This window comes from Cyprinus carpio, chromosome A11 (assembly GCF_018340385.1).
Source record: "Cyprinus carpio isolate SPL01 chromosome A11, ASM1834038v1, whole genome shotgun sequence".
NCBI classification, from domain to species: domain Eukaryota; kingdom Metazoa; phylum Chordata; class Actinopteri; order Cypriniformes; family Cyprinidae; genus Cyprinus; species Cyprinus carpio.
In genome coordinates this window covers 5461650-5485990 of record NC_056582.1, presented here as the reverse complement: position 1 = coordinate 5485990, position 24341 = coordinate 5461650, and the positions used below count along the sequence as shown (strand labels likewise).

At 38.9% G+C, this 24341-nt stretch overlaps 2 protein-coding genes across 5 annotated transcripts; one reads left to right on the top strand and one right to left on the bottom strand.

The window, feature by feature from the left end:
* Positions 1 to 574: 574 nt before the first annotated feature.
* Positions 575 to 11671, bottom strand: LOC109086154 (dentin sialophosphoprotein-like). 3 transcript variants are annotated; one of them, XR_006161092.1, is made up of 8 exons: positions 6640 to 11671; positions 3620 to 6082; positions 3283 to 3330; positions 2442 to 3117; positions 2243 to 2331; positions 1970 to 2026; positions 1221 to 1315; positions 575 to 709 (listed from the first exon to the last, which is right to left on the bottom strand). XR_006161092.1 is itself a non-coding variant. In XM_042766047.1 (3 exons), coding segments are annotated over exons 2-3 (2124 nt in total). In that variant the 5' UTR covers positions 5932 to 6082; positions 6640 to 11671; the 3' UTR covers positions 3390 to 3713. The 3 variants fall into 3 exon arrangements, 2 of the variants coding, with proteins under 2 accessions (XP_042621981.1, XP_042621980.1); XM_042766047.1 differs by lacking the exons at positions 575 to 709; positions 1221 to 1315; positions 1970 to 2026; ... (1 more) ...; positions 2442 to 3117; positions 3283 to 3330 and having other exon boundaries at positions 3390 to 3714; positions 3809 to 6082; XM_042766046.1 differs by lacking the exons at positions 575 to 709; positions 1221 to 1315; positions 1970 to 2026; ... (1 more) ...; positions 2442 to 3117; positions 3283 to 3330 and having other exon boundaries at positions 3390 to 6082.
* LOC109086153 (dnaJ homolog subfamily C member 16-like) lies at positions 584 to 24338 on the top strand. Of its 2 annotated transcripts, none has more exons than XM_042766045.1 (15): positions 584 to 706; positions 14617 to 14817; positions 14988 to 15054; positions 15981 to 16302; positions 16489 to 16673; positions 16824 to 16928; positions 17012 to 17170; positions 19589 to 19719; positions 19801 to 19978; positions 20074 to 20256; positions 20388 to 20464; positions 21266 to 21346; positions 21523 to 21612; positions 21734 to 21904; positions 23051 to 24338. In XM_042766045.1, exons 2-15 carry the CDS (start codon positions 14642 to 14644, stop codon positions 23478 to 23480), a joined length of 2355 nt encoding a protein of 784 aa, XP_042621979.1. In that variant the 5' UTR covers positions 584 to 706; positions 14617 to 14641; the 3' UTR covers positions 23481 to 24338. The 2 variants fall into 2 exon arrangements, with proteins under 2 accessions (XP_042621979.1, XP_042621978.1); XM_042766044.1 differs by lacking the exon at positions 584 to 706 and adding an exon at positions 11672 to 11824.
* The last annotated feature ends 3 nt before the right edge of the window (positions 24339 to 24341 follow it).

The following is a 24341-nucleotide window of genomic DNA, read 5'->3' as shown; positions in this document are numbered from 1 at the left end:
TGCTCTAGGACAAAGACCCAGACCCCACCAAGATCATGACAATACTGTTAAACTTTTAATTAATTACACCAATTAACACTATACACTATGAGGCTGTTATACCATTAAAATGAAATCAGTATCTTACATTTATTAAAATCTATTTACATTGCAATTAAAACTGCATAATGTTGAGATTAATGTTCTAAATATATAACATTGAATATAGACATGAAATGTTGAGAAAAATTAAAAGTCATCACAGAATCATCATCACAGAACCGGCTGATTCATTCAAGAACAAAGCAAGTGACCACTGACTTTATAAATGAAACACCTAATTTCTTCAAAAACACTACATTATTGAAAAACAAAAAAAACACTGTTTCAGGGAGGCACAACTTTTCTGCTTTGTTTGGACAAAATAGAGCAAAATATATACTTATTGTTATGCATAAAGGAAGGCTATTACCTAATCTTGTACAGTCGTGCAGAATTAGAACTTGCATGCAGTTGTCAGACACACCATAATTGAGAATTTATGCCACAGACCAAATTTAAAGAAAAATTAAAAAATATAAAATAAAAAAAATATCTTGCAAAAAGGGCACTTATCCAGTCAGAGGCCAAAAGCACCACTTTGGGTGTATCTGTGTATGTGTCTGTAGTAATGAGTCCTCTTATGTCCCTCCAGGTCAACGATCCCAGCAGGACCAGATTCTTGAAGGTACTGCAACAAAAAAATTCAAAATTGAAAAAAAGTTTTTAAAAGTTTCCCCAGAATGCCCTGTTGTCTATGTGTACTCATTTTTGTGATGTTTGGACTTTGTACACAAAACATATAAGTATATTGTTCATTATGGGCCACACAGAGCAAATAAATTGGATCGTATCTCCTAAAAAATTCTGCTAAATGAGGAATTTGAAAAATGTATGCTTTTTTAAAAAAGTCAGAAAGGCCTAAAGATTTTATAGAAAAAAAAAATTATTAATATTTCATTAAAAGCTCTTAGAAGCACACAACAGCGCCTCTTGTGGTGGGCTGAGACAAGCAAATAAATGTGTATGAGAACCTGAAGATGTGTACTGTAGATGTCCCCATGTAAAGAGACTTAATCTGGCTCTGGTAATTGTTATATGCAATCTCTGTCTATTTTCAACAAACCTTAAAAAGTAAGAGGGACTGCAACCTTTGAACCAAACATTTCAGTTGGTCACAATAATATATAGGCTACACTTACCCAATGCAACCCATTTCACTGCTGGCTCTCACACAACACACAATGATGCATCCATTTCTCTGCCCTGACAGCCATCGATAGTATCAACTTCCACCCTAAAACACAATTACACCTTATTCAGCTGTATGTACATGCTACCAGTCAAAAGTTGTTTGGAATAATTATGATTGTGATGTTTTTTTGTAATAAAATCTCTTCTGCTCACCAAGGCTACATTTATTTGATGAAAAATACAGTAAAAATAATAATCTTCTGAAATATTATTACAAATTTGAAAAAATATTTATTGCAAAATGTAATTTATTCCTGTGAAGCAAAACAAAAATTTCAGCAGTCTTTACTCCAGTCTTCAGTGCCACATGATCCTATGAGGATCCTATGAAGATATGCATGAGGTATACAGTATAATAAGTATAAGCACTTACTGTGCAGAAGATGGTGCTGTGGTTCCTTCTGCTGACTCTTAATTATCATTGACCATTTTTTATTCATGTCATCTTTATTATTTATTACACAATAGTATAAACTGTACTATTGTATAAATACAATAGTATCTCCCTTTTCTCCTGGGACAATGTGCATTTAAAGTGCCAGCAAAAACATTTTTTAAGCAGTGTATAAATTATACTGAAAATATCATTTAAAATCATATAATTTTACAAATAAGAAATTATATAATCAATATAAGAAGTTAAACTGAAAAAAATAACACAAATTCCAGAATCTCTTTATATATTCTACTAGTATACATTATTCTTCGTGAAAGCTGACGATCATGTTATCCCTCATTTCTTCTTGTCTATAATCTGAAACAAAAACAGAAATAAGGTTTACTGTTTAAATACATTGCACAAGTAATATATAAAAACAAGAGAAGCAACATATTTAAAGTAAGTGGAAAATTTGAAATTTAAGAACATAAGTTAAAATATATCAGAAGGTATAAATGTGCAGCGCTGAAGTTTGTCTATTTGTCTGACTATGACACTTGCAGCATGTATTCTTCAAAATGTAATTAATACCTTAAACCAGTTGTGGAGACAGAGATTCTCGAGTTTAATCCACTGTTTTGTGTAAATATGCAGACAACAGCGAATAAAATCACAGCATTCTGTGCAGAAAGAAGAGGAAGACGTCTGATTAATACCTCAAATTTACATTTAAATTCAATTTTGTATTATTCAGATTTACCATTGTCTTTTGCTGAAATGAAGATCTTACCTTCTGACAAGCCATCTTTTGCCCAGGTGTTACTGTGGATCTTTTTTCAGGTCTTCTGGTAAATCTCCAGACAGTAATGCAAACAAGAGGATCCCGAGTGACCACACTGCTGCTGGTTTTAACTTGATATCCATTATCATGCAAGAATTTGATTTGATGCCATTTGATTCACAAAAGAGTGAATCCCGATTCCATGAAGCTTTATGAGAGCTTGATTCACTCAAAGTCCTGTGTGAACGGCCCTCAACTCATCTCTAGAGTTTGAGACCCACTTTACAGCTTTGACGGATCATACATACCAGCAAAGGACGTCCAACCTGCCTCAATAAGGAAGTCACCGCACCCAAATTCAATTAATTTGACTTTGAGGGTGTCCGGGTTAATCAGAAGGTTTTCCATCTTAATATCCCAGTGCAATACTCCACATCAGTGGCACATTTGAGCTGCAAATATTGCCTGGTGCATAATAACACGGACCACGTCCTCTTCAATGGTCATTATTTGCAACAGGACAAACCAGTTAAATTCCTCAAAGGGCATGGGATGCTCTATGACCAAGACGTAGTGGTCAGGCTCCACATGCTTGTCCAGAAGCTGGACGATTTCAGGAACGCTGGTGTCTTGGTTTGCAAGAATTAACAGAGCGACCTCCAGTGGAAGAGGTGGAATAACCGTCCTAGAAGAAAAACAGTTGTTATGATGGATATAGGACTTAAACAAGTCTTGGACAAATTGTTGACAATGGCAGATTGTCTACTAAAAATAATTTGTAGCATGTGATTAATATGAGATGTCTGAAATTGAAAACAGGGAGAAGAAATAGAGAGCGCAGCCTACTTACAATGCTAAAGAATTTTTTGTTCCTGTTGGAGACAAATTTTAGTGCCACCTGCTCAACAAAACAAAAAACGTGTTTGTGTAAGATTTACACTTCATTTGTGAGCAGGCCAGAGTTCTCATCAATTTAATCATTAACCCTGAACAGACATGTACATTTTCATGAATTTAAATTCTAAGCATGTACCTGTACATTATGTCTACACAGGTCTGACAGGTCAAGTGTTCTAAATAGTTAATATATGATACACCAAGAGTGCTTGCAAAGAAGAGAGTGAGACAAGTATGAGAGGACAAAAATGACTAGCTAGACAAATATTGTAAGTAAAGTAAATTGATACCTGAAGGCATTCGTCGAAACGAGTCGCAGTATATATGGTTCCAAAGCCTCCTTTACCCAGTTGACTGCCGATTATATAATGCCATGAACTGATGTCTGTTAAAAGATAAATAACAGTTTCTTCATTTAAAACTGCTGATTAAAGTGCGAGTGTGTTTGGATTATGTTAGGGTTATCGTAGCAAACTGACCAATAACTGTTGTCTCTCTGGAGCTGGCTCAACTGAGGTGCAACAGTGTCCTCTGTCTGACTGATTGTAGCTTGGGGGATGTCAACATTACAGTCAGATATGTCACAGCATGAAGATGGAGGGACATCATCACTATAGCTGGATGTGGCACGGACTGTAACTTCGAGGACGTCATCACTACAGTCAGACATGGCACGGACTGCAGCTTTGAGGACATCATCACTACAGTCAGACGTGGCACGGACTGTAACTTTGAGGACATCATCACTACAGTCAGAAGTGGCATGGACTGTAGCTTTGAGGACGTCATCACTACAGTCAGAAGTGGCACGGACTGTAGCTTTGAGGACATCATCACTACAGTCAGACGTGGCACAGCATGAAGATGGAGGGACATCATCACTACAGTCAGACATGGCACGGACTGTAGCTTTGAGGACATCAACACTACAGTCAGACGTGGCACGGACTGTAACTTTGAGGACATCATCACTACAGTCAGACATGGCACGGACTGTAGCTTCGAGGACGTCATCACTACAGTCAGACGTGGCACGGACTGTAGCTTCGAGGACGTCATCACTACAGTCAGACGTGGCACGGACTGTAGCTTCGAGGACATCATCACTACAGTCAGACATGGCACGGACTGTAGCTTCGAGGACGTCATCACTACAGTCAGACATGGCACGGACTGTAGCTTTGAGGACATCATCACTACAGTCAGACGTGGCACGGACTGTAGCTTTGAGGACGTCATCACTACAGTCAGATGTGGCACAGCATGAAGATGGAGGGACATCATCACTACAGCTGGACGTGGCATGGACTGTAGCTTGAGGGATGTTATCACTACAGCTGGACGTGGCACGGACTGTAATTTTGAGGACATCATCACTACAGTCAGACATGGCATGGACTGTAGCTTCGAGGACGTCATCACTACAGTCAGACGTGGCATGGACTGTAGCTTCGAGGACATCATCACTACAGTCAGACATGGCACGGACTGTAGCTTCGAGGACGTCATCACTACAGTCAGAAGTGGCACGGACTGTAGCTTTGAGGACATCATCACTACAGTCAGACGTGGCACAGCATGAAGATGGAGGGACATCATCACTACAGCTGGACGTGGCATGGACTGTAGCTTGAGGGATGTTATCACTACAGGCTGGACGTGGCACGGACTGTAGCTTTGAGGACATCATCACTACAGTCAGACGTGGCACGGACTGTAGCTTTGAGGACGTCATCACTACAGTCAGACGTGGCACAGCATGAAGATGGAGGGACATCATCACTACAGCTGGACGTGGCATGGACTGTAGCTTTGAGGACATCATCACTACAGTCAGACATGGCACGGACTGTAGCTTCGAGGACGTCATCACTACAGTCAGACGTGGCATGGACTGTAGCTTCGAGGACATCATCACTACAGTCAGACGTGGCACGGACTGTAGCTTTGAGGACATCATCACTACAGTCAGACGTGGGACGGACTGTAGCGTCGAGGACGTCATCACTACAGTCAGACGTGGCATGGACTGTAGCTTTGAGGACGTCATCACTACAGTCAGACATGGCACGGACTGTAGCTTCGAGGACGTCATCACTACAGGCAGAAGTGGCACGGACTGTAGCTTTGAGGACAACATCACTACAGTCAGACGTGGCACAGCATGAAGATGGAGGGACATCATCACTACAGTCAGACATGGCACGGACTGTAGCTTCGAGGACGTCATCACTACAGTCAGACGTGGCACGGACTGTAGCTTCGAGGACGTCATCACTACAGTCAGACGTGGCACGGACTGTAGCTTCGAGGACGTCATCACTACAGTCAGACGTGGCACGGACTGTAGCTTTGAGGACGTCATCACTACATACAGACGTGGCACAGCATGAAGATGGAGGGACATCATCACTACAGCTGGACGTGGCATGGACTGTAGCTTGAGGGATGTTATCACTACAGCTCGACGTGGCACAGACAATAGTTTGGGGGACATCATCGCTAGAGTCAGACGTGGCACTGACTGCCGCTTGGGGGACGTCATTACTACAATCAGATGCAATTGGAGCTTTTGGACGAAGTTTAAATAAAATTTGCCCATAACACTGTTAAGAGCATGGAGAATGTCAGCACTCCATTTTGACAAATCACCAACTCAATTTGGGAAGATGTCAACACTCCAGTCATCATCGACTTGACCGGTGGTCCCTCCAGCGATAGGTCTTCACTCCATTCATCATCGACTTCTTGAACTAAAGGAAGGAATAATATGAATCAAAAGATTGTTTTATTCAAATAATGTTAATTAAATATTTAATAAGGAAAACTCATATTACTGCAATTAAGCTTGCTGTAAATTATGAACTGAGTTTTTGAAAGCATTGCTTTTTATTTTTTTCAGTTGTTGCCCAATGTGCACATGCATGGATGTCTTTGCTCTGTCATGTTTTTTTTTTGTTGTTGTTTTTTTGTTTCTTGCACCATGAGCACTGTGTTTTTAAGTAGACGAACTGTTTAAAAATAGTTATAATTTTAAATATGTGCATTGACAGCTCCTACTTTAAGTTTCATTGAGTTGCATGTGTGAATATTTATTAGGCCATCCAAACATTGCTTAGTAATTTCCAGGTTACCACGTAGCTTAATAAATTTATGACTTGATCTTTTCAGCCATTAAATGAGGTGTCATTACTGATTTAAATCGTCACGTGATGTAATTATTTGATTGTATTTTGAGGATGCGAACAAGTGGCTGAATATGTAACTGTAAAGAAGTTTTATATTATCAGAATATGGACATATCATTTACCGTCACGACTCGTCACGGGTGGTACATCATAGTTATGTGTCATGCGCAAAAGATGCGGCTCTGAGAGCTGATGCTTTGTAGTGAATCAGAAGTGCCTGCTCGCATCGAGTGAGAGCCGGCTCCCAGTTTTTTTCCTTTCGCTGCTTACCTCAAGGCAGAACTTTGTTTTGATTGGTCAGCAATCGCATCGCGGCCAATCAGATGTGAGGATATGGGATCATACCATTATGTAAAAACAGAGAGGGGGGTGAAACAGGGAAGATAATCACAGAAAGAAGCAGTCCATCAAAGCTGAGGCATCTGATTTTTTTGAATGCCAATCTTCAATGAGGACATTAATACTGTTTGCTTGAGTTTGGTTCTAGTTCTGTTCTGTGGATTTATTTTCTGTTTTGTTGTTAATTTGTGCAATAAAATGTTTGATTAAAATATTAAACAAAACAAACAAAAGAATGGTTTAATTAGGCAAAAATTAGGCAATTATAAGGATTCTCATAAAAACACTGCACATTAAAGGGTTTTCAACACACAAACCATTAATTTTTGCAAAATTATGGTAAAATAAAGGCCTACAAAAAATCCTAAATTAAGAGCCTTTCAGGAGCCGAAAGAGCCGGCTCTTCTTTGGGAGCTGAGCCAAAAGAGCCGAACTTCCCATCACTCTGGTCATCTGCTTTTCACCTTGACCTTGACCTGAAACATTAGAAAGCAACTAGCCACAATCTGCAAGTGAATTGTTTTTTTTTTTTTTAGATTAAAAATCCATTTACACTGCAATTACAATTTCATAAATAATGAGGTTATGGTTTTAAAATGGGTATTTTGAACATAGAAATACGAATAGTGTTTGAGAAAAACAAAATTATTGGAAATAAATCTGCTAGATATAGCTAAATGAATTAGAGAATCATTAATTTTCAAGCAAACACTTTATGAACTAATTGACAGTTAACCTCTTGAACTGTTGTGTAAAATGAATATCACACATGTAATTGTGCTGATATTCGGGAAAATAACAATCTTGCTCTTGCTATTAGCCTATGTTATAAAGACAAAAAAGAAAAACTCCTCCAGGGGCAGTTCATATTATCTTGAGTTTGGTGCGGGGAGGCAGGGCGCTTAGCTCCTCTAGGAACCCTGAAGCAGCCACACATGAACACTCCACAGCTCCAGGCTGGGGTGCCTTATAGAGCCATTCGCTTGAGACAGCAGGTCCCTTCTGAGGGAGATTCGCCAAGGGGGAGCCACCAGCACCTCCCTGAGGTCCAGAAACCAATTTTGATTTGGCCAGTTTGTGGATTGGCGATGCTCTCTCTTCCCTGATTTAGCTTAAAACCAGAGGCAAACTCTTCACCGGGGGTAATGCATAGTGTCTGGCTCTCGGCCAGCGCAACATCAAGGGAACTGACCGGCCCGGTCTGAAGCAGTGCAGAGCTGATGAAATGGTCATTATGCACTCTTGAGAGAGGCGACTCAGATGAGCTTGCATCTCCACCAAGTCGAAACACACACCCAGATATGTTATAGACTGACTCGGGGTGAAAACGCTCTTCTGCATATTCACACGCAGACCTAGGGACTCCAGGTGGTGAAGCAGCGTGTGCATATGACTGATAAGCACATCTCTTGAATGTGCTAAAATCAGCCAACCGTCCAGTTTAAGGTGCGCATACCGCTCAATTTGAGAAGGGAATGCACTGCACTTATGCACTTATGGCTAAAGCCAGCCTGAAAGTGAGCACTGAGTACTGGTATGCCGTGCCCTCAAAAGCAAACCTCAGGAAGCATCTGTGGTACAGTGTTATCTGAATATGAAAGTATGCATCTTTTACGGCTGTATAACCCACTTTGGAGGGACTTGCTCTATGGCTCCTTTTGCGAGCAGGCTATGAACTTACTGTCTCAAAACGGGCATTTCGAAGCAGTGTCAGTGATGGAACCTCCAGTCATCATGGAGGTCAGCAGGGCCCTCAGTGTTGGGACGATCCAGCTCAGACTCTGCCCAGTCCTTCCCAAATTCTAGATGGACATGGAGTCCTCTTCCACATTAGCAGTGAAGGAGATTAAGTCCACGATTAAGCCTAGGGCAGAGACGTCCCCTTCATCCCGCAGGCTTGTCAGTATTTGCATTAAATTGCATAGATTAGCGACAATTGGCCAGTTTATTGAACCGGCGTCAGACGTGGACTTATGGTGCTTTTCCACTGCATGGTACGGTTCAGTACAGTTCACTTTTGGGGGGTTTTCCACTGGGAACAGTACCTGGTACTTTTTTAAGTACCACCTTGCTTGAGGTTCCAAGTAAACCATACCATTACCAAAACGTGCCATGTAAACTCCGCTGATCACTGATTGGCCAGAGAGTATCATCACTACCTGCATCACTGAACTTGCGGCAAGAGACACAGCAGAACCACTAGATTTAGATCAGCACAGCCAGTGAAGGATCGAACGCAACTGTTTTGAACGAGCACACCACGACGTGGAATGAAAAAGTTTTTAGGAGTCACGGCAGCAGAGGCAGTGCAACAGTGGAAACACAAACCGAGCCAAGCACAGCCGTGCCATACCACACAGTGGAAAATCACCATTAGTGATTTGGGGGCCCTAAGCAAATGTCAGGTATTGGGCCCCAACACAATAATTATGTGCTCTTTCTTGTCTAACCCTTATTTTGCTCGCTCTCTCTCATAGTTTATAGTTTATTTACCCCGTCACAACTTAAGTCAATAATTAGTTAACCTCATGCTGTTCTAAAGCCATATAAGGCTACCATCACAAAAGAAGCCATTATTATAAAAAAGCAGGCACTTGTCCATTTAATGAATTGTAACCTTCTTCAATCTTTTTACAAAAAGGATTCAAATGTCATAAAATTATCCCATGCTACTCATTCCATATTCAAAGTGTTCTTAAGGCATACTGAGAAATCAATCGAAAATGTAATCTATTATTAAGCGAAAATCTCCAGTCATCACATTCGTGCATTTGTATGAATGTGTAGCAGTTTGTGCTGGTGCGCATGGGAAACATTAAGACAAATAAATTCATGACATGAAACACAATACTTTCTTCTCTGAGGTTAATATATCCTTTCTGAGACAGTCAGACAGTATACACCCTAGAAAGTGTGCAAAGAGCTCTCCCTCAAGCTGTCATTCACTTCGGTTCCGATCTCATGGTGTTCCGTTGTCTGCACTACACAATCAATCGCTTATTTACAGTTGTGCTCAAAATTATCCATACCCTTGATAAATATGATTAAAGACGGCATGTGAAAATAAATCTGTATCAATAATCCTTTTGATCTTTTATTTTAAAAATTTACAAAAATCAAACTTTTCATTGGAGAATAAGAGTTTAAAATGGGAGAGAAATCTCATTATGAATTTATTTTTTTCTCTTAATACACACTGGCCACAATTAATCATACCCTTTTATATGCCTCCTTTTGCCAGGAGAACAGCTCTGAGTCTTCACCTATAATGGCTGAAGAGTTTAGAGAACATCTGACAGTACATCAGAGACCCTTCCTTCATACAGAATCTCTCCAGACCCTTCAGATTCACAGCTTCAGCTTCTCTTCAGTTCCCCACACTCATTTTCTATAGGGTTCAGTTCAGAGAATTGGGTTGGCCAGAGCAGAAGCTTGGTTTTGTTTTCAGTGACCCGTTTTTATTTTATTTATTTATTTTTGGTTTTGATGTTTGTTGGTGGATCATTGTCCTGTTGGAAGATCCAACCTCGGCCCATTATAAGATTTCTAGCATGGACAGTCATTTTTTAATTTTGTATATGTTGGTATTTAATTGAATCCATGATGCCATATCTAAATAAGATGTCCAGGACCTCCAGCAGAAATATAGGTCCATGACAATAAAGATACAGCAGTATATTTCATTGTACACATGGGGTAGTTTTTTATCCCTGTGTGCACCAAACCCATCTTGAGTGTTTGCTGCTAAAAAGCTCCTTTTTCAGTTTCATCTGAGCATAGAAGCCAGTGCTATTTGTTCCAGTCGTGTCTGACAACTGAATATGCTGGAGTTTTTTTTTTTTGTGAGTGAGGAGAATTATTCTTGAAACCCTCTTGAACAACATGTGGTGATGTAAGGGCTGTTTAACTTTGTTTAGGCTTTCTTACCCCAAGACTCATCTAATCTCTGCAATTCTCCAGCTGTGATATTTGGAGAGTCTTTAGCCACTCAAACTCTCCTCTTTAGCGTGCATTAGGACGATATAGACACACATCATCTTCCAGACAGATTTCTAACATCTTTAGTTGACTGGACCTCTGAATTATTACCCTTTAGCTCTTTTCTTACAGCCACTTTCTAAATTTGTGAAGTTCAACAATCTTTTGCTGCACATCAGAAATATATTCTTTGATTTTACTCCTTATGATCAATGGGGAATTTGGCCTTTGTGTTCCTCATATTTAGAATCCTGTGAAACAGGAAGCCCAGGCTGGACAATTTAATGTTCCTAGTCACTGGTGTGATACCAAATGCAAGTATGAATGGGAATATACTTCAGAGATATTTTAATCATAAGAATTTCTAGAGGTACCAATAATTGTGGCCATTGTGTACTAGAGAAAAATATTTCCTAATGTGATTTCCCCCCACTTTCACTTTTTTTTTTACTTCAGTTAAAGGTTAGACTTGAAGCTGGAATGAATAAACAATACAGACTTATTTTCACAGCCTTCTTTGATCATATTTACCAAGGGTATGAATAACTTTGAGCACAACTGTACATCGTATCTACACGTTGTTATAATGAGAGGATTCGTGAGCTTGCAGAACTCAGCACTTGACAAAAACTCGGCGTTTTGAGCGGTGAGTGAACATTTGACGCTCTCCAAAACGCAAATAAACAAAACACTGGAGCATTTGCAATATGTTTCGCCAATATCAGATGGGGCCCTAAGCGGCCGCTTACCTCGCTTGATGGTTAAGTCCACCCTTGTCTTGCGGTATTCTATAAATTATACTAAAAGCGAATTTGGATTAAAAAACTTTTTTTTAAAAAAGCCGTCGGACTTTTATCATAGAAAGTGTTTATCCAGAATCCCTTACTACCGGAAGTAAGGCCGGGGAAACGGTCCACCCATTACCATCGGGAGATCATGGATTGCTGCTAAATTGTGGATATATACTATTACAACAAGAGTCGTGCCTAGGTATTACAATCATTCTGGATTCTTGTTTTTAAAGTGGTATTTGCATTCATGCTGAAACTGCACTGAAGCGTCAGTCCTCTGTAGGGCGTGCAGCTCGCGCATCTGGTCACTGATGCTGAAACCATTAGGTCCGCCAGTGTTTTCTTAGTATATCTGTGTTATCAGACGCTGACAGTGGTTTTGTCTGCTGTAAATAGTCGCTGTCTTATGGTTTTGAACTGCACTGATCATGTGATCATACCGCGCGGCTGATCTGGTGCTGATTTACTTGCATTGATCTCTCGGTGCGCTGGTTCCCATAGAAACGCTTCAGACGAGATGAATGTAATACTAGCAGAGCGGACTGGACATCGGGACGATGACAGCCGACAAAAGGGGACGCTAATGCAATCTATTTTTGCTTATAAAAAACCGAAACTCTCGAATACGGCCCGCTGGATCATTGTAGACTCGGATGATCAATTTTAAAATATTTGAAATGTAAATCGCGTTAAGATTGCTTTCAGTTTATGATGATAATACTGTCTCCGTCCAGGAGAGGTCGCTATTCCCAGCCGCTCCTGTATTCATTTCAATGCATTCTAATGTAAACATTCACTATTATTAGCAAATAATAAATTAAAAACTGACCATGAAAACAGCATTTTCCAGTCGAGGTGGAAAACAGATTATCGTTTTACCAAGTTCAAGGGGAAACTTATATGTTTGGAGTGTTTGGAAATCTGTTATTTAAATCGTCATCACAGCACTGCTCACAAACAACAGGGACGCAGTTTCACTTGGCTCAGATTTCAAAGGTAAAACGCATTGTCAACAAAAGCTTTTCGCCAAATGCACGACAGAAATGTTTGCACTGAACACGGGTCCTTAAAAAGTCTGCAGTTAAATCGTTTAAATTTAAGGCCGTGTAAACTCTAAATGATAATGAAAGTCTTAAGTATAAGAGGTCTTAAATTTGGGGACAGAAAGACAAGAATTGCAATATAGATTAGTATATAGATTAAACTTCAAAAGGCTATGATTTCACTGAATAAATGTGAGCGCTGCACGTTTCAAAGTCACGCGCTGCTTCGTGCTGCGGTTACAGGGAAAACTGCTAGTTCCGGAAGTGACACCTGCTGCTGTAGAGAACGAATGTGCTTTTTCAATAAGCCCGTCTGCTGTTTTTGCTGCATATTTTTATATGTGAACCAGTGGATCGACAAAAAGCTTATGCATTATAAAAATCTAAACAATTAAGACACTAAGATATTTGTATGTAATTTAATATAATTAATAATAGCCTAATTGTTTGAATTAATATAATAATTGATACTTTTGACTCTTTGACCCTTTTCTTAAAAATTGTTTAAAGGCTGAAATGTGAAGTGCAGGTCTTAAAAGGTCTGTAAAGCTCTTAAATTTTATTATAAAAATCCTGCAGTTACCTGGTTATTTTATAATTTCTTTCTTTCTTTCTTTCTTTTTAATAAGCCCTTTTTAACTGTCCTCTTATGTTGTTTTGAGAATGTTCTATAATAAAAAATAGGACCTCTGTACATTTGATTGTTGCAAATTTACACACAATGCAGTTGAGATATTTATTTGTTGGTGTGATATATCAACTGACAACAAAGTTTTCCTTCTGAATTAGCTTAACTGCACAAGTTTTATAGTTAATAAAATCTTTAAAAACAAATTACATTAATTATACTTTAATTTCCTTCAATAAAAAGGATATTGAGTAAGACGATGTAAAAGGTGTGTGGATGTGAAAACGCTGGGCCTCGTCCCATCCCTGCTACAGAGCATGTAGCTTATGAGCACTATATTAATATCCCAGGACACCCGAGAGAGACATGTGAAAACTCAAATAGAATAATTCTGTTGTTTCAGGTTTCTAGATTTTAGGTTTATGCTTATTATTGTCATATTATACATTTTGCATTCTGCTCTTTTTCTATAGATTTCAAGTATTTTATTTCATACAATAATGCATTTATTTCAATCTCCTACTGAAAAAAAATAGAAACCATCACATAATTTGTAATGGTTTTACTGGTTATAATGAAATGGTATTGGTTTTAATGGAAACTGTAATGGTGCCTGTTGGTCTCTACTGGTAATTGGTGGCCTTTTGTTGGTGGCTTTGTTAAAACCATTAAATCCTAATGTAATATGTCCCAAAAAACACACTACATGATACCATTATTTAATGGTTTTAATGGTTAAAGGTTGATGGTTTGTAGTGGAAATCATTAGAATTTCTGTGATGGTTTCAGTTGTTTTTGTCAGAAGGGTCACCATGGATGATGTTATTAGCCATAAATACGACAGAATAGCTGTAATACTGTGAGATGTAGCGACTGGTTGTAGTTTTGGTGTTTCTATTTGGGAGAAAATCCAGGGTGGTTTTTCACTCACAGTCCGTCCCTGGTGACTAGAGAGGTGTGAGTACTGTTACTCATAGACTACCAAAACACTGGTTTGATATTCTTGTTACCTTTTAGATTTTTGCTCTAATTACATATTTTATGCTTTATAATTGTTCAAATTTTTAAATTTAGTTTAAAAGCCTATAATAGGCAGTGTAATAGTATGTTCTAGTGTGACAACATGCCCTACTATTGGATTCAGTGATCAGGGTTTTTTTTTTTTTTTTCTTAGTGGTCAATAACATTTGAAATGTCCATTGGATTTTATTTGTAGCCCAAATTTAAAATTTGTTTCTATAAAGACGTAGATTTACCCTGATAAATTAGTTTTTGTGTAAAATGTGTGACCACTAGCCCTAGTCTCCTCTGTTTGTCTAGCTTGTCGGTTCATATATACCACAAGATGGGAGGCTGGAGTGTGTTTGTGTCCTGCTGTGTTTGGGCCATTCTTCTCCTGGCTCTGTTTGGAGATTCCCTGGCGTCTGCGCCTGAGTTTGATCCCTACAATGTTCTCGGAGTGACCAGACATGCCAGCCAGGCCGAAATCAAGAAAGTGTACAAGAGCCTCGCAAGAGAATGGTGAGTGATGAACGCAAGAGCAGCAAAGATCACTGGGCCATGGACATACACTTTCTAAATAAGAAAAGAATTGCTGTGAATAAGGTTGGGTTTCTTCTCTCTGACACACATTGTGTAACTCTCTAATGATGATGTCTGAATCTGAATTTGTTTTCATGCTCTATCCATAGGCATCCAGACAAGAACAAAAGTCCAGGGGCAGAGGACATGTTTATCAAGATCACTAAATCTTATGAGGTAGGATGTCTTTGGGGTTTTTTTTTCCATTTTTACCATATATGTGTGTGTGTGTGTGTGTGTGTGTGTGTGTGTGTGTGTGTGTGTGTGTGTGTGTGTGTGTGTGTGTGTGTGTGTGTGTGTGTGCACGCGCATACACTACCATTCAAAAGTTTTGAATCTGAATTATTATTTACAATGATTTTGAAACAGGTGATCAGGGCTGCATTTATTTTGATTATAATCACAGAAGAAGAAAAAAACAGTAATATTTAAATTGTTATACTTTCACAAAAACCGTTTTCTGTTTGAATGTATTTTAAAATAATATATTAATGTGATGCTGCTGTTCAAGAAACATTTCTTCTTATTGTCAATGCTAAAAAAATGTTTAATTTGTTAGAAATATATTTTTGTGGAAAATAATTTTGTATTTTTTTATAAATAGAATGTTCAAAAGAGCAGCATTTATTTGAAAACAATTTTTTGTTTGTAACATTATAAATGTCTTAACTTTTGAATGCTAGCATATGTATCTGTCTTCGTATAATCACGCACATAATAAAGTAGATGGATATTTATTTATACATACTTTACATCTAGTAAATAAATATATAGCATTATACCATTATAGTGACTTAAATACTTATAAAGATATTGTATTATACTGCTATAGATTTTTATGCAATGCTTATCTAAAATGTATAGCTTCTGTTTGGTTTTATTGTTTTTTCATTGCGTGTGTTTTTGGCAAATCAGTAGTACTTTGTATGTTAATGTATGTTAACACATTCTCACAGATGCTGTTAATAAATATCTGTTCATTTTAAAGACTTGTTTAAGGGTTTACATTCAATAAACCAATGCCACAACTTGTGGCGTTCCCTTTTGCCAAAAAATTCATAATATGCATGCATATTGATTTGCATATGATTTACTTTGCACAGATACTGTCCAATGAGGAGAGAAGGGCAAACTATGACCAGTTTGGTCAAATGGATGAGAATCAAAACTTTGCCCAGGCACAGCAGGGCTTCAGACATTATCATGACAGCTTCTACTTCGACGAATCTTTCTTTCACTTCCCTCGGACGAGTCGTGATTTCACAGACAGTAAGCACCTCTTTCACTACAGCCAGTACATCAGTGAGGTGCTGCCGGACAGTTTCAAGAGGCCCTACCTGATCAAGATCACGTCAGAGTGGTGCTTCACATGCATCCATATTGAGCCTGTATGGAAGGACACTGTGCAAGAGCTGGAGCCGTTGGGTAAGATCTTCAGGATTTTCAACCTCACAGTTGGTTCCAGTAGAATTGGGTGATATTCTAATAAACATACACAGTCACAGCACACAAATATTGGGTAAAAGAGTCTTATAGTCCATAGAAGATGGCAATATGTTTAATTAAATTATAGAAAATACTCCAAATATATCATATTGGTTTGGTTTTTAGGGGTTGGTATTGGAGTGGTGGACATTGGATATGAGAGACAGCTGGCTAACCATCTTGGTGCCCACCGCACACCTTCCATACTTGGTTTAATTAATGGAAAAGTCACTTTCTTCCACTACGCTGTGGTCAGGGAACACTTGAGACAGTTTGTGGAAAGCCTTCTGCCCCAGAAGCTGGTTGAGAAGGTAGGATTGTGTTTTGTGCTCCAGGATGGATTACTATTTCCCCTTTTCCTTTCACTTTACATTTATGCACCTTTTTCATTCTCGCCTTTCCCTTCCCTTATCTCGCTCCCCTTTCCCCATTCTTTTTCTGTTTTTTTTTTTTTTTTTTAGGTGACAGATAACAGCTACCTTGAGTTTTTAAACAGTTGGCATGAGGAGAATAAGCCAAGAGTGCTAATGTTTGATATAGCATCTAATATCCCTCTTTTGTATAAGGTGAGTGTTTATTATATTATTAACTGTTCAAACAGTCAATCAAATCTATGATCTGTGAAGTTGTTATATCCTCTTGTTCGCAGCTCACCGCATTTGCCTATAAGGACTATGTAAGGTTTGGCTATGTGGACATGGGCCTGACTGAGACCTCCAAAGTCGTGCAGAGGTTCAACATCAACACATACGCTCCCACCATGCTCCTCTTCAAAGAGAACACAGACAAACCGGCTGATGTTATACAGGTGAGGCCCAGCTCCACATTTGCTAACATCCAATTGCAATTTTTCTCAAAAACTATACACCTGCTATTTTGTTTTTGTTAGACGAACCCTGTTTAGGCTTGCTGCGATAGTCGTGTTGACGGTGTTAAGCAGCAACACCGGTTACGCCCCCCCACCATCTTTTTCATTTTTTTATAGTAATAAAAATCATTTAGTTCTTAAAAATTCTTTAGTTCTTAAAAAATAAAAATCATTTAGTACTTTGAGAACAGACACTTCAGTTAAAAACTGAATGCAGCTGCCCAATGCAGCGTGCCGAACGACACGTGAGGAGAGTGAGTCGAGGTGAAAGATTTAGTTTGGAAGCGAAATGCAAAAGCGCCTAGCTGTTTGGCAATATTTCAGATTTTGAAATGCCTGTTGACTTTTGCCATTTATCTAAGTTGTTTTTATTTTTTAACATTTGTTTCTTATTTATTTGGTTCCACAGTCTTTGCTGATTTTCTTTATTTATATATATTTATATATATATATATATATATATATATAAAAGGGGTGGAACAGTACACAGATGTCATACCTCGGTTCAGGGGTCACGGTTCGATACGATTTCAGTAAAACAGGAAAAAAATTAAAATAAATTTACTATGCTCGGTTTCTTTTCATTTATTTTGAACAGACAGTAGTACAAATTACAATTTTCCACCTAGCTGTGAAAATACTAAATATTATTACATTATGTTAAATATATAGCCTATAATCTGCAGTACATATATACATATAAGGAATAATCCTTGAAATATATTTAATTTAGTTTACAGATAAACAAGGGGAAAAAAAACAGTGCGACACGTAACTTAGCCTATAAAAAAGTTCATTAAAGTTAAAGTTAAAGTTCATTTTTGTGACAGGCTTAATTTGGTTACAGAAAGGAAACTCAAATGGACATCCTATTTGTTTTCTTTATTTTACAAAAGCACAATGTTGTTTTCATTGTGAGTGTACACAAATAAAAGCAGAACTTTATACAGTGATGCATTATTAATAAGACAATAAGTGTTTAAAGTTGATTCTGCTGGTATAAGGAAACAGTTGAAGTGATCGCGTCGGTGCACACACAAACAAAACACATCAGCCTGCCTCTGTGCCGCCATTGGAACTGAAGTACAAAGCCTATAATAAGTTACATAATAAATAATAGTTTATCATTCAGATATGTTACATCACAATTATGGAAATATTGTGGAATATTTGGATTTTTGCCAAATGAGTGAGGTAGGATACACGAGCACAAACTCCATTTCACAAACAGTTGAGTGCACAAGCCTTTAAAGTATGGCAGCAGCTATTTGCACTAAGTGCGCAAATAACTATAGATTCTATTTACACTATGTTACAATAGCAGGATTTTCTGCTATTTACACTACTAATTGCAATTAGTGGCAACTATCTGCACCTCAGTGTTGTAGTACATTATATAACAGTATGCAGTAATAACTCTTTGAGTGTAAATTTTAATTCAAATTATTAAATGGATGCCACCTTATTGGGACAATAAAGCTCTGCCTACATCTACCCTAACCCTACCCGATACTTTTTAAACTTTTTGATTATTTCCTTCATTTTCATTGAAAATAAATGCTTTTCTGATCTGATTTGAAATTTGAAAAGGGAGAAAAAAGATTGCCAAGTGGCGGATTCGAACCCGGGTCGATCGTGTCAAAATTTGTATGACACACGTTTTACCATCTGCACCATTGAAGCTGACATTTGTCAAGTTAGTGTAAATAGCCTCTGCCAACAAGGCGGGCTATCTGAACTTAGTGTAAAAACTTTGCCAGTCTGTGAGAGACGCATTCAGAATCAGCATATGGTCACTGTCTAGTGGGCTTTGTTTTCAAGTGTGCAACTCAGCTGTTCTTCTACTGGTGGCCAGTTATCAAACAGCGTTGCATTGCTGCAGGCGCCTCTTTCTGGATTGGGGGTGAATTGCCTGTATTCGTTATAAAGCCTCATGCACCGAACCGAGATGTCCATACCATGGCAGCTTAGTAAGAATACATGTGTCGTTCCACCCCTAATATATATATATATAGTGAGATATTTTTGAATTTTGTGTATTTTATTTTTTTTATTTTATGCCAATAGCGTGGTGTATTTTTTTTCGGTTTGTTAACAAAAGTTCTATGTTTAATATAAGTGAGTTTGTTGTTGTACCGTTTTGTTGTTGTCCATTTAAGCAATTGACGCTGAATTGTCGCTAATTCGAAATGTGCACAGGCATTTACAAGCTATTTAAAAGTGAAGAAAAGAGGGAAACCCCCAACGAACCCCACCCCTCGGTGATACTGGTATTACTGGTGTTGTCACACGTCGATTAACCAGTGGGAAAATATCCTCATCGTCACAACCCTAATCCTGTTTTGTTTTCTTCCCTAGGCAAGAGGAATGAAAAAACAGATAATTGACGAGTTTGTGTCCAATAATCGTTTTCTGCTGGTGCCGCGGCTGGTAAATCAGAAGCTCTTCGATGAGCTGTGTCCAGTTAAACAGATCCACCGTCGCAGGAAGTAAGAAATCTCACCTCTAACTGTGGCATTAGATGTTGGTGGACTTTCGTCTCTGAGCAGACTTGTCTTCCTGATTGACAGGTTCTGTGTTCTTCTCGTTACCGGTGAAGGGGAGCAGTTTGTGTCAGTGAATGAGGCTTTCTTTGACTTCGCTTCCTCCAACACTAAAGAAGTTCTGAGGTTTGCTTATGTTTATCAGAGGCAGCAGCAGCCTCTCTGTGACACCCTGCTCAAAAAGGAAGACACAACCCCTCCACAGGTCAGAGACATTCATGTGCTAATACACACACACACACATTTAGTTACCTTGTTTGATGCCATATGAATTTATACCTTGTGTGCATATGACTTCAGGTGATTCTCCTGGAGAGACGCAATGCTACAGGAAGGGTTTTCTATCGGACAGTGACGGGTGGGTGGAATGGGAGTGATGATGATAAGCACCGCCTCCTTGAGCAGCTTGAGCTTCTGCAAAGAGACTCCTCCTACCTTACCCACGATGCCATGCTGCCTGAACTCAACAATGAGTTTGCATCTGTAAGTCATGCGGAGGGAAATGAAGGGCTATGATTGTCTTTAGGACTTTGTGATTTTAACACATTTCTAATCTTTAGAAGTGGCAACGAGAGAAATGATTAACAGTAATAATATTATTTTTGTTATCACAGATGTTTCTGATTCAGTGGATAAACACTGCATATGATTACCTCGCTCAGTTTTACTTTGATCTTCTCTACTCTAATTGGTGAGTGCAATCCAAAAGTATTCATGCTCCTGTCTGCATGCAGTTTCTTAGCTCTTTTCCTCCAGAATGGTTTGCGTTCTGGAGCCAGAGCACAATCTTGACCAGTGCTTGACCAGGCGAACTAGATCCTGTTGCAAACAAGCCACGTTTTTCCACAGATTTGAGAAAATGAACATTGTTATCTGTTGTTTACCTGACAAACCGGTTCTAGTGTTGAACTGATCTGGCACAGGACCCACTTTTATGCTATAGAAACATGAAGAACGGTTCAAGAATCAGTGGAAACAGGAGGTCTGTGGTCCGTTGTAATCAGTCAGAAATTAAAGCTACATTAGCATCACTGAAATTCTGACGTACCTCATTCACCATTTTGTCACTGATACATGGCCTATAGTGTGATTTGCATTGCTTTACTACCATTCGCAGTTCCTCTCCCTTGGCCTTATAGGATAGTGAAGTCTCCAGTGGTTGGAACTACTTTAGCCATGCATTTCATTGAAAATAATTGCATGTCTTAGAACGTTCGTCAGCCAATCACATTCTAGCTTTCAACAGCTCTGTTAAAATATCTGCAATAGACTATAAGATAGACTGGAAAAAAAAGTGTAAAAGCTGTACATTGTGTGCAAAAAAAATGTTTTTAAATGCTAATGACAACAAATAATAGACTAAATGATAATATTAGTTGATGATTATTTACAGCATTCTTTTTTATTGAATTTACCAATTAGTAGCTCTACAATTTTTTTTTTTTTTTTTTTTTTTGTACATGAGACGCTTGTCATGTTCTGCTTCCCCCAGGCGTGAGATGATGCCCGTACTGTCTCTGATCTTCTCAGCTCTTTTCATCCTGTTTGGGACTGTAATCATTCAGGCCTTCAGGTAGGACAGAGATGTGTGTGTGTGTGTGTGTGTGTGTGTGTGTGTGTGTGTGTGTGTGTGTGTGTGTGTGTGTGTGCATATATAGATATAGATATTGTATATATGGTATATAACAGTGCCTTTGTAAGGAGAGTTCTTTGTTGATTGATTGATTGATTGATTGATTGATCGAACAGTGACGCTGGGGAAGACAAACCAGCCAAACAAAAGCCCACTCAGTCACCAAAGACAGCAGAGAGCTCTCCAGGACAAGAGAGCACTTCAAGGTGAGGCACTGCCTTCTTGGTAATAAACTATAATAACAGCAAGTCAAATAGAGATTTTGAGATCACGGATATGTTCAGATGTTCATTAGCTGAATCGCTAAGCGTTGGTTTCCTGTTTCAGTCGTCCACCTAAGAAGAGTTTTGTGGAAGTGACAGAGCTCACGGACATCACCTACATGAGTAACCTAGTCAGGCTAAAGCCTGGTCACATCAACGTTGTGCTGATCCTCACTGATGCTTCTAAGCAAGTACTGCTCAGGAAGTTTGCCAAAGAAGTGTTTTCGTTCTCAGGGTGAGGCTTGTGTGAGCTTTGAGAAAATGATAAAGCCTGTTTCTGGAGATCAACCTTCTTACAGAGTTTAGGCTGTCGTCCGTTCAACTTCCCTACTTAGAAGGCCACTTGATGCTAAGCACACATGCAAAACAATGCTAGCGTTCAGCATCTTCCATTAAGCTTTAGACAACTGAAACAAAGTCAAAGATACTATGTAGACATATTCCAAATCTGCGATAGCTGCATTTCCCAAAAACATTGTGAGCCTCAGTAGATCCTAGAGAACACTGGCAGGAATGGTTTCTACGATCTACTTGGGCTTCCAGTGCTTTCAAGAAATGCAGCTTGGGTTCATTTGAAATCATTTTGATTTAAAGAAAAGCACATGGGATTATCCCAAGGTTCTAATTGGCCAACATGTGCACATTTAAAAGGTGTTACTTTTGTTAACCATAAGTCCTTGAAGTGCACAATCACCATTTGTTGCATTCTGTACCTTAAAAACATAAAATAAATTTGAGTAACTTCATATGTTATTTTTAGATACTTATATTATGCAGGAATCCTTTTTTTTTTTTTTGCAGGAAATTCTTTTTTTGCACACATCGATATCTTCCCAATCTGCACTCAGCAATTCGAAACTGTTCAAATCAGATCTCACAATATTGATTGCAGACATCAACCATAAACCCTAGTTATGTATTTATGCATTTCAGGCAAAATCGAAATTTTTTAAATTGAAATTTCCCACTTTCAACATAAAAAGTTTGTTAGTCATGCAGCATGCCGAACAGCTCAACCCAGAATTCTTCCACCTTCACTTGGAACAACCAATGGAACGTCTGAACTTGAGTAGCATTCAAGAGGTCATTTACAAGTTAGAAGTTGCTGATTTCCAGTCACGATGCACTCCAGACAACTCAAACTGGAATTCTCTCACCTCCACTTGGGAAAAAAACAAAACAATGGAACGTCATTTGAAAATAAAGTTGAATGTCCATTTGTTCCTATTTCCAAGTTTGGAAAGTAGCATTACATTACATGGAATTAAACACTGAAAGAAAGTAGATCTCCAGAAACTGTGTTGAACCCCCCCTTGCTTTCAACTTATATCTTGCAACAAACAAATCCAAAGGAAACCTTCATCTCTACTTCCTCCCACAGGTCTCAGACTCTTCACTACTCCTTTTTAAATGTGGACAAGCACAGCCAATGGATGGATTCCCTCATGGAGTCGGCTCCCGACGCCAGGCCGTCAGACTGCTTGGACAAAGAGGAAGAAGAGGAGGACTCCACCTCCAACAAGTCAGACTACACTGGCCACGTCCTGGCGCTCAATGGCCACAAGAAGTATTTCTGCTTATTCAGACCCGTCTTCACAGGGGAGGAAGCCGAATGTAGTAGGTGGTCCGACGAGGATGCAAGCAAAGCTTCGAGGTCGCGGTCAAGTTCCCGACAGAAGGCCACCACTCTGGAGATCCACCACAAACTAGACCGACTGGGTCTGTGGATGGAGAGGCTGATGGAAGGAACTCTACCAAGGCACTACGTTCCAGCCTGGCCCGGTCTGGACACCATAACACCACAGAAATAAGACTCGCGTTTGTCCTCATGGGATCCTCTGCTGTAGTGACGTGAAAGGTGCTCAACATCTTTGTGATCCAAATGACTTGGTTACTTTAAAAGACATTAAGTTATTCAGTAAAACGCACTGGTGATGAGTAGAGGGTGTCTTTATTTAGAGCACCATGTGCTCGTCAGCTGCTTTAGGGGCAAAACTCCTTTCCATCTGTAACGTACACTGTCTTTTTGTTATTATGGTTGTTTCATTACTGTATGGATGCCAGTACCCAGATAAAGCCACTCTATGTAGCTTCAGTCAGGGCTAGATGTGTCTTTACACTGCTGGGTATGTGGCGGCTACGGCCCATCCCTTATAACTGCATCCTGTGAATTCAAGAAACGGCCCAGGTGTCAGAAGCAGCTCGTATTAAGATTTCCATTCTGCCTTTTTCCAGTCAGAGTCACTATTTGGATAATAGGAATTAGAAAAAAAGTTTGTGGAAAAGGTTTAGTCAATCTACTAATGCAAAATCTCCCAACTACAAATTTTCTAAAACGTGCTGCATGAAAAAAAACACGTTTTGACAACTTGAGATGATATTAGATTTTACTGCCAGTTGTGCATGTGCTGCCTTTCCTTCAAGCCCATAGTTTCTTTAATGCCATTTGTGTCATGTTTTGCACATTGATGACTTGCTTAGGATTCTTTCGTTCATTAACTCAATATTAAAATAAAGGTTCTTGCTGTATCTGAATTCTCACTACCACTTTAAGAATTTTAAAAATGTCTCTAGTTAATGAAAATGACATTATTTTTATGTTGCACTTTTTGTGGTTGATTTATAGATCGTGTGCATTGTTTAAAAATAATAATAAAGTTTGTACTGTAGCA